Raw genomic sequence first — 17,500 nt, 5'->3', positions numbered from 1 at the left:
TGCCACCCACTTCCTTCTTGTGTTTTGATTGTCTTGAATCATATTGCCTTATTGAAAAAAAAAAAAAATCACAAGCCTTCAAAGGAATGCCTAATGCATTTCCAGGCAAAATGAAAATGGTTGTGCATATGGCAAGATATCTGAAAGTATATCAAGTGAGATGAGAAAAATTAGCTTTGTAGTGAAGGCAGGTGATATGGATATATGGAAAAAATTGCAGAAAGGTAGATGTGTATTTGTATGATAGTTATTTGTTGTGAAATTTAAGGATAAAATCTTACAAGTATATGAGTGGAAGGAATGAAAGGATTAGAGCTGACAAGGATAGGGATAAATGAGACATTTGTTTTGGGTCTTTGTTCTGGAGAGTTCTTAAGAATATGTGTCAGATATATGATCTCTGTTAAAAAAGTATGTGACCCTAGACCAGTGGTTCTCAACCTTTTTCTCACCATTCCTCCCCTCATGAATTCTCAACATTCATGTGGCTCTTCATTTTTCTCCCAAATCCCACCCCAACAAAAAAAGATTAAAAAAAAATTAATGTTGATGAGAACACCTTTGTTTTATTACAGAGTTGACAGTCACTATTATCTTGTATTTGATAGATTTCTGTGATATGCTTAACTTACTTTCTGCCTGGACAGAGAGATGCAAGTTTTTTTTTTTTTTTTTTTTTTTTTTTTTTTTAGATGCCTAACATTATTTAGAAATGTATAAATTGTAACAGCCTGTCATGGCCCCCCTAAATTCTTGCCATGGCTGCCAGGTTGAGAATCACTGTCCTGGACCAAGTGACAAAAAAAGTAGCTTATTCTTTTTGTGTGTTAACTCTAATGTTCTTCAAAGTGTGCCCTTTGTGACCACACACACAGCTCATCAGTCCTTCCATTACAGACATTTCTGGAAGATTAGTTTCAAAATGGCAACCAGATGTACTGTCGTGTTATGCATGATGTCTCTTCAGCTTTCAAATCAGTACCCTTTCTTTGGCATGTTTACTTTGAGAAAGAGTCAGCAGATGTGTCTTGCCTGGAGGATAGGGAGCCACGCCAACTTGAAGAATTTGGTTCTTGGCCAAGAATTCTGGATCTGGTGTGAATAATGGGGAATGGCTTTGCTGTGAGTCAGCTACCTGTTGACTGATTCCAACATGTCTGATCTCTTGCATCAAATTGCATTCTTCACACTTGATCTAAGATTCCTAAACCAAATACCAAATTCCTCAGGTTTACCAGACTTACTACTCTCCAGGCATAGCTCCTTGTGATATCTGGCTGACCCCTGAGCTGAAAATACCACCAAAAGGGATCTAATTTGAGAGGTGAGGAGACCTCACACAAAACAGAATGCCATACCTGGTATCCATCCTAGAACAGGACTTTTAGAAATGTTTCCAACATTGGAAGGACTGTGTGTAGTTACAAGGTATACACTATCACTATGAGTGACATTAAAGGTAAAACCCAAAAGATAAACTGCTTTCTGCCTCCAGTCTTAAAGTCAGATTTTTTTTTTAATATAACTTGTGAACAGTATTTTTTGTTTAGTTTATCAGGCATTCAGTAAAGCTTGTGCTCTGTCAGTGTGAAACTGCATGATGGAGTTACAGTGGTGGAATTTGTAATGCTTAGATTTTTGTTTTCAAAAATTTGTTTATCCTTTTGCATGTCATTTGAAATGCTTTTCTTGTTAATTATTCTGTATTGTAAAGGAGATTCATGATATTTAACATTGTAATTGATATTATAATTGTAGACATTAATCATGAAGTAAATAATACTAGCTATGCATAGAGTTGTGAGAGTTATCATAATAGTGCACCAAATTGTGAAGGGCTTCAAACTATAATTATGTCCATGTTTTTAGAAAATATTCTTGTTCTTGGTATAGTGTCTAAGTCATTAATATTTTGATGATTGCTTGCAGGGTACTGCCACACCAAACAGAAAAAAGAAAAGAAGAAAAGAAAATGATTTTTCAACTCTCGGAGAAGGCTATGATGAGACTGACCCATTCATCGACAATTCTGATGCAGTATGTTTCTTTGGTGGGGTATTTCTCAAGATATAACTGTTCTGAAAATATGTAATTCTTCTGTATCACTGAAACATTTATTGATTTTGTCTTTTTTTTTTTTTTTTTTTTTTTTTTTTTTTTTTTCCAGTTTGATGAAGTGGTGCCTACACATTTGGAAACCAAACATAGAGGGTTTTATATTAACTCAGGTGAATTAGATTTTGAAACCGTTCCAGACATTAGTAGTGAAGAAGAAACTGCGTCTAGTGAAAGTGATGTGCGAAAAAGAAGACCGGTATGTTCACTTTTAACATTTATACATATAATATTCATACCTTCCTGTATTTGCCTGTTTGTAACACATGAGGGCAAATCTACGCTCATAGTGTCCTATCTCCTTATCTATTATCAGCCAGCTTGGCTTTAATTTTTCTAACATTCCTTGTTGCTTGAACCTTTTCTGTATCTACAATGTCACATCATCTTAACAACTATAGTGGAACCAGACTAACTTGGTACCCAAGGTGTTGGCTCTCCATGCTTTTGCCACCTCAACCCCAGAGTGACCTGACCTGGCAGTTGCCAGAAGGGCGCAGTACTGCACAGCCTAGACCCATTGCCAAGTGTACTGGAAGATTTAGTGTCGTTGTTCCATCATTAAATCGAAAGCCATTCAAGAAAACATGCAGTCATATATATAACATCTTCTAATCTTGGAATAATTGAGACAAAGGATGACAGTATGAGCAAAAAAGAGAAGTGTTCCTATGCCTCTTGACTGTGAATGTGACACCAATGTGGGACATGAACAGCCAACACCCTGAGTACCAAGTTAGTCTGGTTCCACTATAGGCCTTTAGGGGAGAGAGTACCATTCTTCATTGTGAGAAGATCAGTTACAGTTTACTTAACACTCTCCATAGGTGAGCCTGATACTGAAGCTGCTACATCTTAGTAGATCCATGTCCTCTTTGCACTTGATCCAATTTGTTAATTGAACAAGATGTGAGTAGATCTTCATTAGAGGGTCTCAAGGCTGCATCTCTATTCATGCATTTGCAACTACACTCTATTCATCTCTGTTATTTATAATCACTCTTCCATAACACACAGATATTCCTCCTACATGCATTGCTCTCTTCAAGCTGTCTTTTGATTGAGTGTATAATTCTCTTTTTAACGTTACATCTCGCATTAGGTAAATTTTCCTTGCTACATTCTCTCCACATGCCCTAACCACTGTAGCAATCCTTGCCATCCTCTTTCAGCTTTTATTTTGATACTAGTTCTCCTCACTTCTTCATTCATGACTTCATTCATACACATTACTCTACACAAGTTCCTTAGACACCTGATCTCCATTACACTTTTAATCTTTCCTTGTCTGTTCTTGAATTTTATGTATGTTTCAGCCTCATGCAAGTTTCTCTTTGTATTAATTTCAAACAGTTTACATCTAATGACTATTTCAACACCTAGTCCCAACTGATCTCTAAACTCATATCACACAAGGTAAAAAAACATGTTGCTTCTTATAGTCATACATACTTCTGCTGTCAACTTGACACCTATTTACTTGTGTTATCTAATAAACTATAAAATGTGCACCTTCCAGAATCAGATATCATCAGATGATGAGGGTGAGAATGAGGAAGGAGTGGATGAAAAAGATAAAGAAGAAGAGGGTGAGGAAGATGATGAGGAAGTTCAGATGAAAAAGGTAAGGAGTCTTGGTTCATATTTAACAAATTAAGAAGCCAGTTTAGTTCCTCTGACTAAGATTACTGTGTCTTATATTGTTCATCTTTATCACATATTCAGGTGATTAGTCATAATGCAGTGGACAGTGTACTCATTAGCTGGTCGAAATGCAAAACTGCTTATGATATTATTGGAAAAAATTAGTTACGTTTATGTTAATATATCAATATATCAATATATATATATATATATATATATATATATATATATATATATATATATATATATATATATATATATATATATATATATATATATATATATATATATATATATATCAGCATCCCTCACACAGAAACATTCTCAATAACATATACAAGCTTTCCTTTATCTTTCTAGTTTTAGACCTGTTTTGAAAATGACCTGATCCTCACTGACTTTATTGCATGAGATGTGTTGTATACCTGGACGTCTTTGCATCAGAGCTTAACAGTAGAACTGGTTTCCTGTTGCAGCTCTATAATAGACTCTTACATCTCACCTTACTAAGGAAAGAAGACAAAGGATCCAAACAGTTGAAATGAGCTATTTGACAAATGAGTGTGGAGTAAGGAGAATGGATAGTGAGAGTAATGATAGTGTACAGTATGTCAAGTAAAGATAAAGATATGAAATATGAAAGGGTTAAGGGCTCAGAGGCATTATTCTGATGTTGTTTAGTTATATAGAGACAAAAGCAGAAAAATGAGAGGTCTAAGAGAGCATATGTACATGAGTATAATAGATGTAGTGGGGCAAAAGGGAGACATCCAGTGAAGTGGAAAGACAAAATGCAGAGTATAATTGTGAGAGAGAGAGAGAGAGAGAGAGAGAGAGAGAGAGAGAGAGAGAGAGAGTCAAAATATGCAAGGGCAAGAATAAATAGAAACATTTCTACCATAGACATTCCCTTGAGAGGGAAGTTCTTAGGAATAAGTATTTGTTTTAATTAGATTCTCAAAATATTTAATCTATCTTCTAAATGCTTTTTTCCCCTTAATATTTTTCCATTAATATTTTTTGACACTTTTTTGTTATATAAATAAAAAAAAATATTTTATATGGTGGGTAAATAAATCATGTATAAATTAAATTGTTTTACAGAGAAAACTTTGTGAGAATGGGTTCATACGCCACAAGAAGCGCAAGTTGGATGAAGGCGAGTTGTTAAGGAGGAGGAAAAAGATGATTGGCCAGTTCAATGCTAAGAATCTAGAGAAGAAAGATTCAGACCAGGAAACAGAGAAGCCCCTCAATGGCAATGAGAGCAAAGGTAATGTACTGCATCAAGGCATGGGTTTTCCAGCCAAGAAAAAAGGAACACAGGAATTTAGTTCAGTGCAGTAGTTGAGGCTAATAACTTATGAATTATTAGAGGGTGTCTCTTTTCATTATGTGTATGTGTTTACCAGGAGAGGTGGCTCCCAGTGAAGAGAACATCAAGGCCAGCATAGAAGCAGTGGTGTCCAAGGCAAGACAAGAGGCTGTAGAGCAGAAAGAAGAGAGTGATGAATCTCAGTCATCAAGCTCTAACTCCTCCTCTTCTGACAGTGACTCTTCTGGCAGTAAGTATACTCATTTTGCATCTTGCTTGATTAATTGTTAATGTGCTATTTTGCAATCCCCACACACAAAAGGCAATTAATACTTGTCTGTTTCTTCGACCTTGTTGGATAAGCTGTACATAATCCATCCAGTTAACAAGTAAGATGTTGAGATCATGTCTTTCAATGTAATGAAAGCAATTTCAAGAATCTAGCTTGTATTCTCTCTTATTAGGAAAGTAGCACCAATATTATGAAATCCTTAAACAATGGAGAATAATACTTAATTTTCATCTCAGGTTCCTCTTCAAGTGGTAGTGACTCAGATGAAGAAGGAGGCCAGCAGGAGGAGGAAGCCCAAGGAGACCAAGAGAATGAGGAGGTCAATGAAGAGGAAGAGGAGGAAGGAGGAGAGGAAATGGATGCTCCTAGTGCTTCAAGTGATGCTCATCCTGCTTCAGACACAGAGGACAATATCCCTTTGCCTGACAACCTGCCAGCAGATCTCACTCTGGTAGGTGGTGTGCTGAGCCATGCTGATAAAAGATAAAAGTGTTTTTCATATGGCTGCTGGTGTGACACAACTTTCAGGTATAGTTGAGGACAATATATAATTAAGCAAGTTAACTGTCTTTGGGTGTGTTTTTATTTCATGTTTAATAGTTTTGAATCATTGTATCATTGCAAAAAAATATACCATAATATACCATATAATGAGTTCTGAACACGAATGTGTCTGCCACATGTATCTCTCTAAGTTACCCTTTTCATCTGCTTAGATCCTTATCTGTGATCTTTCATTTTACATCTAAGTTTCATTTGTATCTTTTACTGTCATCATTTTCATTATCAGCTTTATTTATTTATTTATTTATTTATTTATTTATTTATTCTTTTATCTACTCATTCATTCATTTATTCATTCATGTGTATATTTTAAGTTTTATGTTTGTGGGATATAGTTCACAGGTCAATGAAAATGTGCAAATATGCTTCCAGTAATTTCCTGTTGATATAGAAAAGATCTGTAGAATAGGATACTTTTAAAAGCTGGTGTTTTTTTTCTTAAAAGACAGTTTTCTGATACATTCCATATCCTTTCCCACTTCTTCCTTTAAGTGCTGTTGTGTATATTGCATTTTCTAATTAACCATCTTGTTTCCCCTTTGTCAAAAATACTTGAACTGTTTGATATATGAGTTGTTATCAATTTGCAGGTAATCAGCAAACTAAAAGAAGAAGGACATACCTGCAAAGGATCAAGCCAAAAGTTCTTTACTGATTCTGTCAACAAATTATTATTAAGGTAAGCAACTTAGTGAAGTATGGAAAGCAGTTCAGAATGTGTGCAGATTTCATGGAGTTAGGGGAAAGTTTTGAAGGTGATAAAACATTTTACAAAACTGTAGAGGCATGGATTAAAAAGATAATGGAATATTGAGGTGCGCTAAAGTTTCAAAAGAAGTGGAGGGTGTAACAAGGATGTGTAATGTCACCATGTCTTTCTTTTTGCTTATGGATTGATATGTTAGGAGAAAACAAGGATTAGCAATGTTGGAGTAGAACTATGCAATAGTTGAAGACTATGGTAGTCTCTACTCTCTAAGTATAAAAAGAAATGCAATACACTAACTGTAGAAAGTGTGAGTAGAATCTGAAAAAAAATGCAATATTGTTTCTCAGAGGTAGAAATTGAAAGTAAGAAAAGTAGAGTGGTGATTTTGAGAAGGAAAAAGAGTGATGTAGTTGAATGAAGGAGAATGCAAGAAAAGATGTAATGTGAAATTAAGTGAACAAGTAATAGAAGAGATGGATGAGATGAAATACCTTGGTTCAGTTCTCTGCAAACTAGGAAGTATGGAGGGAGAAATGGGAGAGAAAACATAGCAAGAAAGGAAACTAGTAGAATCTTTGTGGGGCACAGTGAAAGTTAGAAGAGTGAGTATGGAGATAAGGCGCTGCATGATAGCATAATAGTGCAAGATATATGGACATGGAATGGCCAAAGATCCAGAATTTAACCAATGGGGATAAATTATTTTAGAGGTGCTTGTGATGCGAATGATATGGAGGGTGCAAGTATTTAAAGTTCTTGTCAAAAGTGTCAGAAATATATTAATTTCCAACAGGATAATTGTAAATATTGATGGGTATTATTACCAATTCATGTTTAAAAACCCATCTGAAAGATTGGGTTAACTAGCAAGGATCCAGGATCGAATAGGATCCAAACTCCTAGACTTGAGTTTTTATAAGCCTGCTCTGAGCGCAGCTGTGACTGTTACACTCAAGGAGCAGTCACAGTCACTCAGTTACAAGCAAGAAGCGTTCACACATTCATCCATCAACTGCTCCCACTCAGCCTACTACTCTATGCAGTTATTCCAGCTAAGTACTAAATACATCTCAGGCCTGTTTACTGTTAGGTACTTAGTTCCATCCTAGGTTTCCTCTCTGACAAGTTAAATTCCAACTTATAACCTGGCTTTGGTTTATATGACAATACCGAATTGCTGTAAAGGTTTGGTAAATCAGTAAATGATGGGGAAACAACCTATTAAGTGGTCATCACCATCTTTAGCTTTTGTGATTCCCATGCAGGATAAAGACTTTGCCTCACTAGTAAGGGGAGAAGTGAGCCAGGTGGTCTGCCAGAAAGATTTTTTCCACTGCATTATCTGCTCAGTTTAGGGCAAAGATAGTTTAGAAGTCTAGGCATTAAACTGGTGGCATTGGTGTGTATTTCCATACAATATTAAGTAGATCTAGCCTGTCTGGAACATTCCTCTTAGAGAACATAAATCTCCTTTTCTATTATTACAACATATCATCAGTGGATGTCTTGAAACTATTACCCCTGCAACTTACATAGTCATATTATTATGTAATCACAGAGTGCTAACAAACTTTCTGATTAGCTTTTATATTATGCATTTGTATATTTACCTTTCATATCCATCATTCTGTATTTTTCCCATATCTTGCATTAAACATACTCAAACCCTTTGTGTATTTGGACTTCATTTTATATTTTTTTGAAAAGAATGTGCTTGAGAGGAAGGTATTTATGGTGGATATCGATCCATATACAATAATAAGAAATTTTCTCATTATCTTAGCTGAGCAATGACTCCATATTCATATTAACAGTATCGAAATGAAGCTAAATAAGCTTGGAGGGAGGAAGAAGACCCAGATTTATAACCATCTGTCCCAACACCTGCCCTGTGGCACCCAGACCATTGTGAAACGTGCTAAGAATCTTCTGGCAGAGAGGCAAGAAACAAGGCTGCAGGAACCACTCAGAAGGTAAGCTGCTCTTCCTCAGTCTGTTAGTGAGAACCTGAGGTTGGACTGAAATAAGATGGGGATTACCTTTTAAATGGGAAAGTAGAAAAAAAAAGTAAAAACTTTGAAATAACCAATTTAACAGATTCTTGAATGACTATTCAAGGGTATCATTGTGCAGTAGTGATAGGAAACATTTCATAGAACAGAGATTAATTCCATTCATAATAGTGTTTAGGATATGACATTGAAATAAACATTAAGGATGATACAATTTTTGCAAATGTTAAGGATAACTGCACTGAGGGAGTGAATATTTAAGTGGTGATAACTCACAGGTTGAGGGAAGCAGTGGAGGCAGCAATGCCCCCACTAATGGAGAAACATGCCCTGGAGTGTCAGAAGGCAGCAGAGTCCAAGTATGTTTTATCTGTTGTTTTCATCACTATTGATGTTTGTTGCTATTATTGTGCCTGCTAGACTTTAGCCCAAACCTAAGTGGCATTGTGGTGGTGAAACATTGACTTTTGGCTCTCCTCACCACCTAATATTGTTACATACTGATAATGATGTGTGTTCTCCTTTATTCCTTTCTACATGATGCAAAACTATAGGATGCTATTCTTTCCCTCCTTCCTCTTTTCCATCCATCATTAAATTACTCACATACTTGATCATTCATCTGTTCATCAATGCCTGACTAAGCTGTTAACTAGTCTCATTAGATTTTCTTGATGGTTAATTCATACTTCATCCTCCTCTTCACTTACCCAATGAATTACATAATGAAATACATGTAGGTTGTAGGAAAAATATATATGATTTAGTTATTTACTATATTGTTCATTATTTTCAAGAACAGTTTTTGAAAGATGAGCAAAGAACTACTCATTCCATATCATTGTCCTCCCAACATCATTAATCATTTACATTGGAATAAGGAGAAACCAGTGGATAGGATTTTCATTCACATCTTAGCATAGTGTATTAAATCACTAGACTTTTTTTTTTTTTTTTTTTTTTTTTTTTTTTTTTTTTTTTTTATACAATAGTATAATTTCTTCACTTTGCAGTTCAATCTTAACAACTGCTGCTTCATTTCCTTTATCTTCCAAAACTCACTAACTACACAAAAGTGGTGCCAGTTTTATCTTGATTTTTGAGAGAGAGAGAGAGAGAGAGAGATGAACTTGTGTTTTTACATTGTATGATAAAAGAGAAAGATATAGCCATGACTTAAGTGATTAAAGGGACTAAAGAGAAGACTTCTTGATGAGGAAAGTACAAGATTAAGTTCATATAAATTTAAAAGAAAAAAATGTCAAAAAATGTGAAATAAAAATCAATAATTAGAAATATTCTATAAGCATTAGTGCAAAGAAAAGAACTTGCCTTAATTTGATTTAAAACTTCACATGCAAAACAGAGACATGAAAACTACATAGGCTCAAATTCTCTACATAAGACCAGGGTGAATACACACACACACACACACACACACACACACACACACATGACAGAATTCAGAAAAATTGGACAGATTGTCTGTATGGATGCATAAGGTAGTAAACTACCTCAAGATTAGATAAGTAAAGAAATGCAAACTTACATATAAATCATAGTTTATTGCCAGAAAAAAATTATATTTTAATTTTGTGGACAGAGATATAATGACAAAAAAATCAGTGAAAACTAGACTTTGCTGAATTCTTCGATCCTATGACTAAGAAAAACATGTGAATAAACTGGAAGGAATCCAAACAATGGTAACCAAGATGGTGCCAGAGTTGAAAACCCAAACTTACAAGGAGAGCTTGTAGGGAATATTGTCAACGTATGAGGAATGAAAACATTTACAAGATTTCATGACAAATGGTACAAGTATTGTAGATCTATCCTAGAAGACTTCCATACTCAACTGTTCTTGACTCTTTATGTTGAAAAATTACTCTGCTGTCAGATCTATTTTCCAAAGGAGTATTTGGCGTGTTAGTTTTTATAACAGCATGGTGTTACCTTTCCCAACAATTTATGCCAGCATACTAGCCTCTCCCTTCCTGATTTTTGCATTCTCTTCACCCTACTCAGTATACCCTTGATAATGTATAGGTTTAAGGAGGTTCCTTTCTCAAAAGCATCATATAAGAGGTTTAACTTAAGACAGCACAGAAACACACCACTGTGTATTAACATTGCAGTGGTACATTGCCATCAGAGTGTGAGCATACAACTTCATTTGACATTTTGACCTTTGGGAAAATAATAGGATAAGAATCTTTCATCTTTGCCAATGCTAGACAAGAAAAAAGCTCAAAAGTCATTTAAGACAATTACTTGAATAAATGAGGAGAGAAAGACAGACAGTCATTCTGTTGTTTGTCATTTAAAAAGTTCCCACATATCTTCCACACACTAGAAATATTCCTTAGGCCTATTAGAAAAATATCACAAGCATACTGATTCTTTGCAATGATAAAAGTATAAGCACACAATGCTAGCAGTCATATTATTGCAGTCTATACATAGCATGGGATGTGCCTCTTTTCTTTTCTGTTCTTTTCATCACATGGTGCTGTAATTGGGGGAATGAAGGGTATATTTTCCTGTACTCTGCTTTCGTGAATGACAAGTTTGCGAATAGTTCATCCTTATCTGTTATTGTATACAGGATTTGTATCTGTTGTCTTGTCTCCATGCCTACCTTTATTAAGCTTTGCATTTAGAACATGAATATTCCTTGAATATTCCTTGCTCGTACTACAGTGTTGGTGCCCTGGCAAATAGGGAAGGGCTTCTACAGAGACTGATGAACTCGTAAGATATTCCTTGATAAAAATAATCCATTTATTACATCCAAGGAAATAAAAAAGTAACATTCAGAATTACTGCATAATGTGTCAGACCTTCATTCTCATTCAGACCTTTGCTGGCAGGAAGGATGTAAAAGATAGTGTCTCTATGGAAACCGGCATAGACAGCAATTTCATTGACCTTAACTCTTTGCCCCAGGATGATGATACAGGTCCTCCACATCTTGCTTGTGTGGCCCTGACCATTTTGGTCCTTTTGGTGAAAAATGTTGGAGCTTTTTACTCCACAGGAGGAAAATGCACAGGCAGGTAAATTTGGGGTCAAATTAGCAGTTTCTTTTGGCCTTGAAGTACTAAGACAATGTTGTCATCATGTGATCACACTTGTTGGAGAATTACCAGCCACATTTGGAGCTAGACAAGAGCATGTAGGTTTTCTAGCTGATGTAGGTGTGCACTGTTTACTGGTAAATTCAAGTAGTGGGTCACAACCTCATCTGCCAACACTATACTTCTATATCCAAGTCATTCAAATATTAGCCCCAATACTCGAGGAGATATGTTTTTTGGCATTGCTTAGACATTAGTCTTTTGACATGTATGTCTGTCTTTGTTTTTCCAAAATGCTATACTGAGGAATTTTCAGTAACCATCTTATCATGGTATGCTTTAAACATGATAATTAGATCATTGTTATTTTTCCTATGATGTTAGCAGCCTTAGTGTATCCATTCTTTCCTCACATGATCCTCAGTATCCTTGCTAACTTGTTTTATGTTTGAGCTCTTTTGATTGAGAGGAGCAGTACTCAATGGTTGCCTGTGCATTATATAAGTAAGATTTTATTATAAGGCCTCTCAAAATGTTGATGACTGTGATGACTTGTTTTATTAATGTTAAGTTTGGCTTCATAAACAAAGAACTGATAAATGAAATAATTGAAAGGAAATGCAGATGGAAGTGGTGTGAGCAAGGAACATCTTTAAATTTCAGTCTCTTATATAAATGTTGTTGTGGAGACACAACATCACATACTTAGCTAACTCTTTGCTATTATGTTGAGAGAGTCTCTCTCTCTCTCTCTCTCTCTCTCTCTCTCTCTCTCTCTCTCTCTCTCTCTCTCTCTCTCTCTCTCTCTCTCTCTCTCTCTCTCTCTCTCTCTCTCTCTCTCTCTCTCTCTCTCTCTCTCTCTCTCTCTGAGAAGAACCAAGCAAAACAAGCTATTCTTAATGGTAGTATGATGAGAATTTTGTCTTTAGCATAACATTTAGATTGTTTGTATGTTGCCATGTTTTTATGGCTCCAGTGCCCTGTCAGAGTTAATGCTAGGTTTCTTTGCAACAAAGAGAGCTAAGGCAAGCTATGGAGCTCATCTCAGTTAACTAGTGAATGAGTCTTTATGGATTACTGTAATGCTGTGTAGGAACCAAGGATGCTCCACATATGAGCTGCAGTGTAGGACTTAGTCATAGATTATGCACCTTTTCCCTGATGTTAAGGTTTATCCCAAATCTTCAAGCAGCTTCCTTTAAGGTTGATCCTGATGATCTTCACGTGTAGTCTGGAATGAATCTCTGGCCTGTAATAAATATCACTTTTATTTCCTGAATTATAGCATTCATATTGGTGAAGCTTTATGTTGATATAGGTGGTAGGTAGTTTCAGTGTTGGTATTTTTCTGGATAGTATACAATACCATGTAAAATTCTAGCATATGTAGAAATGAATGTTTTTTTTTTTTTTTTTTTTTTTTTTTTTTTTTTTTTTTTTTGCATTGATTAATGTATCATTACTGTGCATGACTAATACCAATGCGTGTAAGCTTTTTTTTTTTTTTTTTTTTTTTTTTTTTTTTGTGTGTGTGTGTGTGTGTGTGTGTGATCATAGTTCTCTTTATTTGAATGTTATTCAATTTTTTTCTTTTTGAAAACATCTAGAACTTACTAGCTTTTTCAGTTATTTGTACCAGGGTATCATGATCCCAAATGATTCTACTGATGATGACAATTTGATTTGAATCATTAGCATTGTATGTATGTTTTTTGGAAAGGCAGCATTCTTAGGTGGGACTGTGTTTTGCATTTATGGATAGTGTTGATGATGATGCTCTCAAACAACATTGCATTTTTTTTAGTAGAAAGGATTGTCTTAACTAGTTGACTGATATGGGCATTAAGTCCTAATGGAGAAGATTGTTTAGGAGTTTTATATATTAATCTGGCTTCGTTAGATGTTACAGGTTGTATTGTAGCCATTGTATGTATGTTTTTATCAAAATCTTGATGCATATTATGTTGAATGTCTATGCAGAGTACTCCTTGTTGCTTTCTGAAAGTGCTGCTTTCTCATTGGTTGTTAGAATACCTGATGTAGTACTCATTCTACTCCAGATTTGGAAAGTAGTAATTATTTATTTATTTATTTATTTATTTATTTATTTATTTATTTATTTATTTATTATTATTATTTTTTTTTATTTATTATTTTTTTAAGAAGTGCATGTGACTGTCAATCATTATTTTTAATACTACAAATATCTTTTTAAGAGTAGGATTAGTGCTTCATTAGGATGGAGAGTGGTTCTGAGGTTGGTCTTATTTACTGAGTCAGTTGGTGGTGATTGTAGTTTAAGTCCTAATGGAAAAGACCTTTTGTCTTCTCCATTTTGTAGGACCTTTAACAAAATTTTTAAGTGTTGTCCATCACTGTACTTAGTTAATAGAGGCTTTTTGACAGATTTTAAGGTGCCCTTGTGACAACCAGCAGGAGTATAGATTGGTATGGCATTATTGTTTGCCATGTGGACAAACCTTGCTCATTGTCATGATTGTAGTGCACATTTTCTTGGGGTCTTCAAGTAAGTAATGTAGGATTCAGATTTTTTGTAGGGAATGCTTTCATCATCATCTGTTTTTTTGTGTGTGTGTGATTCTTCTGTTATGCTGTTTGTTTGGTGAGTCTTTTCCTTGTAGAAAATTTATTCCTTGCCAGAGTTTTAAAGTGTTATTTTCTGTTGGTCTTTTTTACTGTGGCCTTCCAATGCTTAATGTATTGTTTTGCATCTTTTTAGTATAATGCCCTTGAGATTCTTGTTTGTTTATATGTATCAATATCCAGCAGTATATTTTATCATTATGTGAATTTTCTATTACTCAATCTTACCCTGTCCCTTTGTCCTCTACCTGTAGGGGAGGTGTCACATGCATCACTTTATCAGAGTTTAGTTTTGGAAGTTCAGTTTAAAAGATAAATGTTTCTTGTTCTGTTCCTGGATATTCTCTCTCTCTCTCTCTCTCTCTCTCTCTCTCTCTCTCTCTCTCTCTCTCTCTCTCTCTCTCTCTCTCTCTCTCTCTCTCTCTCTCTCTCTCTCTCTCTCTCTCTCTCTCTCTCTCCCCCTCCCTCAGTTCCTAGTAAAATTATGCCTTTTACTTAAGTTATTTCGTTTCTTTAATACGGTGCTTTTTCACTGTAGAAGAGTTCAATAAACAATTGTGAGGATAGATAAAAATTAGGAATTAGAGAAGTCAAGATACCGAATCTCATGCACCCAAATGGTGGCCACTGCCTTTTAGTGATTCCAAGAGATTATTATGATATATTTTTCATTGTTTTTGCTTAATAAAACTAAATAATTCTTTTAAAGAATCTTAGAAAGAGCATAATAAGATGAACATATATTCCTGGTATGTGATATTGCTCAGCAAGTAAATAGTTTAAAAGTATGCTGAAGAATCAGCACATTAGGAAAGTAGTAAGGATTGCAGAGTTACATCATGTGGAGAGTAGTAGTGTGGAGAAAGTAGTAAGCATTGCAGTGTTACATCATGTGGAGAGAAGGATAAGAAAGACAAGCTTGTGTTCATGAAATTTTGGGGGGAAGAAAGTGGGTATCAGATTTGGCTTTTAAGGAAAATTATGTGTGATTCTTGATGCTATTTTACAACTTGAATGTTAATTTAAAACTTAAAATTGAATAGCTTATAGTGTATTGTGATGTGTATAGAAGTGATTTAGTTATTAGATAAACTGGGATTAGTAAGGTTAGTTTTGGAAAGGCCATTTATTTGCCCTTGGAATATGGAAGGATGGAAAGAAATCTGTATTGCCTGAAGACTCTATGCATGTGTGTAGCAGAAAGTAAAGCATTGCTTCTCAAGATTACTTTATATGAAGGCGGCTGAGCTCACAGTTCCTTTAAATCATAAAATTATTGTAAAAATTGTTTTTTGTCAAGATGATAATATCTGCGTTTTCTACAATCTTTATGTTCCAATTCATATACAGAGGGTGTCCAAGTTACGAGGTTATGAGATATGAATGTTCAGAAGAATGAGCAGTTTACTTGCAAAATGAAATTGTGCTCTTGATATTGTTCCCTTTGCTAACCAAAAGTGCAAGTTTGGCACTATGCACCATATTTACCTAGTACGCCACTTTGCCACTACCCACACAGCACAGAAGCATAGCGAATGACCATCCCAGGACACAGGCCCTGTAGCAGTTTATTTTGAGACAATAGTTTAAAATTTAAATTTAATTTGAAAACATATCTTACTGCACTGCAGTGACTCTGGCTTGAGATTCCATGTCATATGGACCTCCCCCATTTAGTCTCTGAGAGGCATAGAGACAGGAGGGTTGCACTGCATGGTGTAGAAAGCCTGCTCCATTACATTTAAGTCCATGAATAGATAAATGTACCTGTCTTGTGCTTTCAGCCAGCCATCTTAATAAATTATATGAATAAAAGCATGTATAACCTGAGGAGAGGAGGAGAAAGGAAAAAAATGTGCATGAGAGAGAGAGAGAGAGAGAGAGAGAGAGAGAGAGAGAGAGAGAGAGAGAGAGAAAGAGAGAGCGCATCTCATAACTTGGGGCTACACCTGCTGGACTTTGGCTACACCCACTCCAAAGTCCATGAATAGGCAAATAAACCTGTCTTATGCTTTCCAACAGCCATCATAATGAATTATATGAATAAAGGCATGTATAACCCGAAAATGAGAGAGAGAGAGAGAGAGAGAGAGGAGGAGAGAGAGAGAGAGAGAGAGAGAGAGAGAGAGAGAGAGAGAGAGAGAGAGAGAGAGAGAGGAGAGAAACAAATGTGCATGAGAGAGAGAGAGAGAGGAGAGAGAGAGAGAGAGAGAGACAAATGTCCATGAGAGAGGGGAGGGTCTTATTTTAATCCAGGTTGTATGCCTGGCATATCTGAGTCTTGTGTTTGGCAGAAGCCTCAAGCCTATCACTGCTCAGTAGTATCACATCACCCATAAGGCAAGGTGCCCTCTCTCTCTCTCTCTCTCTCTCTCTCTCTCTCTCTCTCTCTCTCTCTCTCTCTCTCTCTCTCTCTCTCTCTCTCTCTCTCTCTCTCTCTCTCTCTCATAATATCAAGTTGTCAACTAAGTAAGCATTACATTGTGAACTTTCTCTCTCTCTCTCTCTCTCTCTCTCTCTCTCTCTCTCTCTCTCTCTCTCTCTCTCTCTCTCTCTCTCTCTCTCTCTCTCTCTCTCTCTCTCTCTCTCTCTCTCAAAAAAAAAAAAAAAATTACAGTGGCAAGTTACAAGCAAAACAACTTATGAGCAGCCTTCCAGAACGTATCTCACTTGTAACTTGAACGCCCTCCGTACTTGTCATTTGTTCTATTTGTTTTTCATTTGACTACAAACAAATAGGGACTGAGGACCCATTCTATAGGCACTCCTGCAATATTTATTGTTAAATATTCACTTTTTTGTGTCATATGCACTATTCCTAAACTTATGCAATTTCATTACTACCTGTACCGAAGATATTGCTTTCATAATAACCTGTCCTCAGCTCTAATCATGCCTGCCTGTGTCTGTCAGGCTGCCTCCCTAAGCCTATATTAAAAGATCTTCATCAGTTCTATTGATGTAAAGCTCTGCTGTGTTCTCACCAGTAACTTCCACAGAGATGTCACCCTATAAACACTACATTATTATGCCCCTTCATGAAGAAAGAAAACTGTACTGGGTGTGTTTACTCTCTCTCTCTCTCTCTCTCTCTCTCTCTCTCTCTCTCTCTCTCTCTCTCTCTCTCTCTCTCTCTCTCTCTCTCTCTCTCTCTCTCTCTCTCTC

General features: G+C 35.8%; 1 protein-coding gene across 6 annotated transcripts in view; it reads left to right on the top strand.

The window, feature by feature from the left end:
- LOC135110208 (ubinuclein-1-like) overlaps positions 1 to 17,500 on the top strand; it is a 74,893-nt gene that overhangs the window by 5,278 nt on the left and 52,115 nt on the right. For all 6 annotated transcript variants that reach the window (XM_064022294.1, XM_064022304.1, XM_064022287.1 and 3 more), the window contains exons 3-11: positions 1,930 to 2,037; positions 2,168 to 2,314; positions 3,635 to 3,739; positions 4,864 to 5,032; positions 5,172 to 5,324; positions 5,603 to 5,817; positions 6,521 to 6,609; positions 8,454 to 8,612; positions 8,930 to 9,010. In XM_064022294.1, coding sequence (XP_063878364.1) covers positions 1,930 to 2,037; positions 2,168 to 2,314; positions 3,635 to 3,739; positions 4,864 to 5,032; positions 5,172 to 5,324; positions 5,603 to 5,817; positions 6,521 to 6,609; positions 8,454 to 8,612; positions 8,930 to 9,010 — 1,226 coding nt within the window. The remainder of the gene's footprint in view (positions 1 to 1,929; positions 2,038 to 2,167; positions 2,315 to 3,634; positions 3,740 to 4,863; positions 5,033 to 5,171; positions 5,325 to 5,602; positions 5,818 to 6,520; positions 6,610 to 8,453; positions 8,613 to 8,929; positions 9,011 to 17,500) is intronic.

Source organism: Scylla paramamosain, chromosome 2 (assembly GCF_035594125.1).
Source record: "Scylla paramamosain isolate STU-SP2022 chromosome 2, ASM3559412v1, whole genome shotgun sequence".
Lineage (NCBI taxonomy): Eukaryota > Metazoa > Arthropoda > Malacostraca > Decapoda > Portunidae > Scylla > Scylla paramamosain.
Note: the sequence above shows the minus strand (reverse complement) of the source record. Positions and strands in the feature narration are given on the sequence as shown.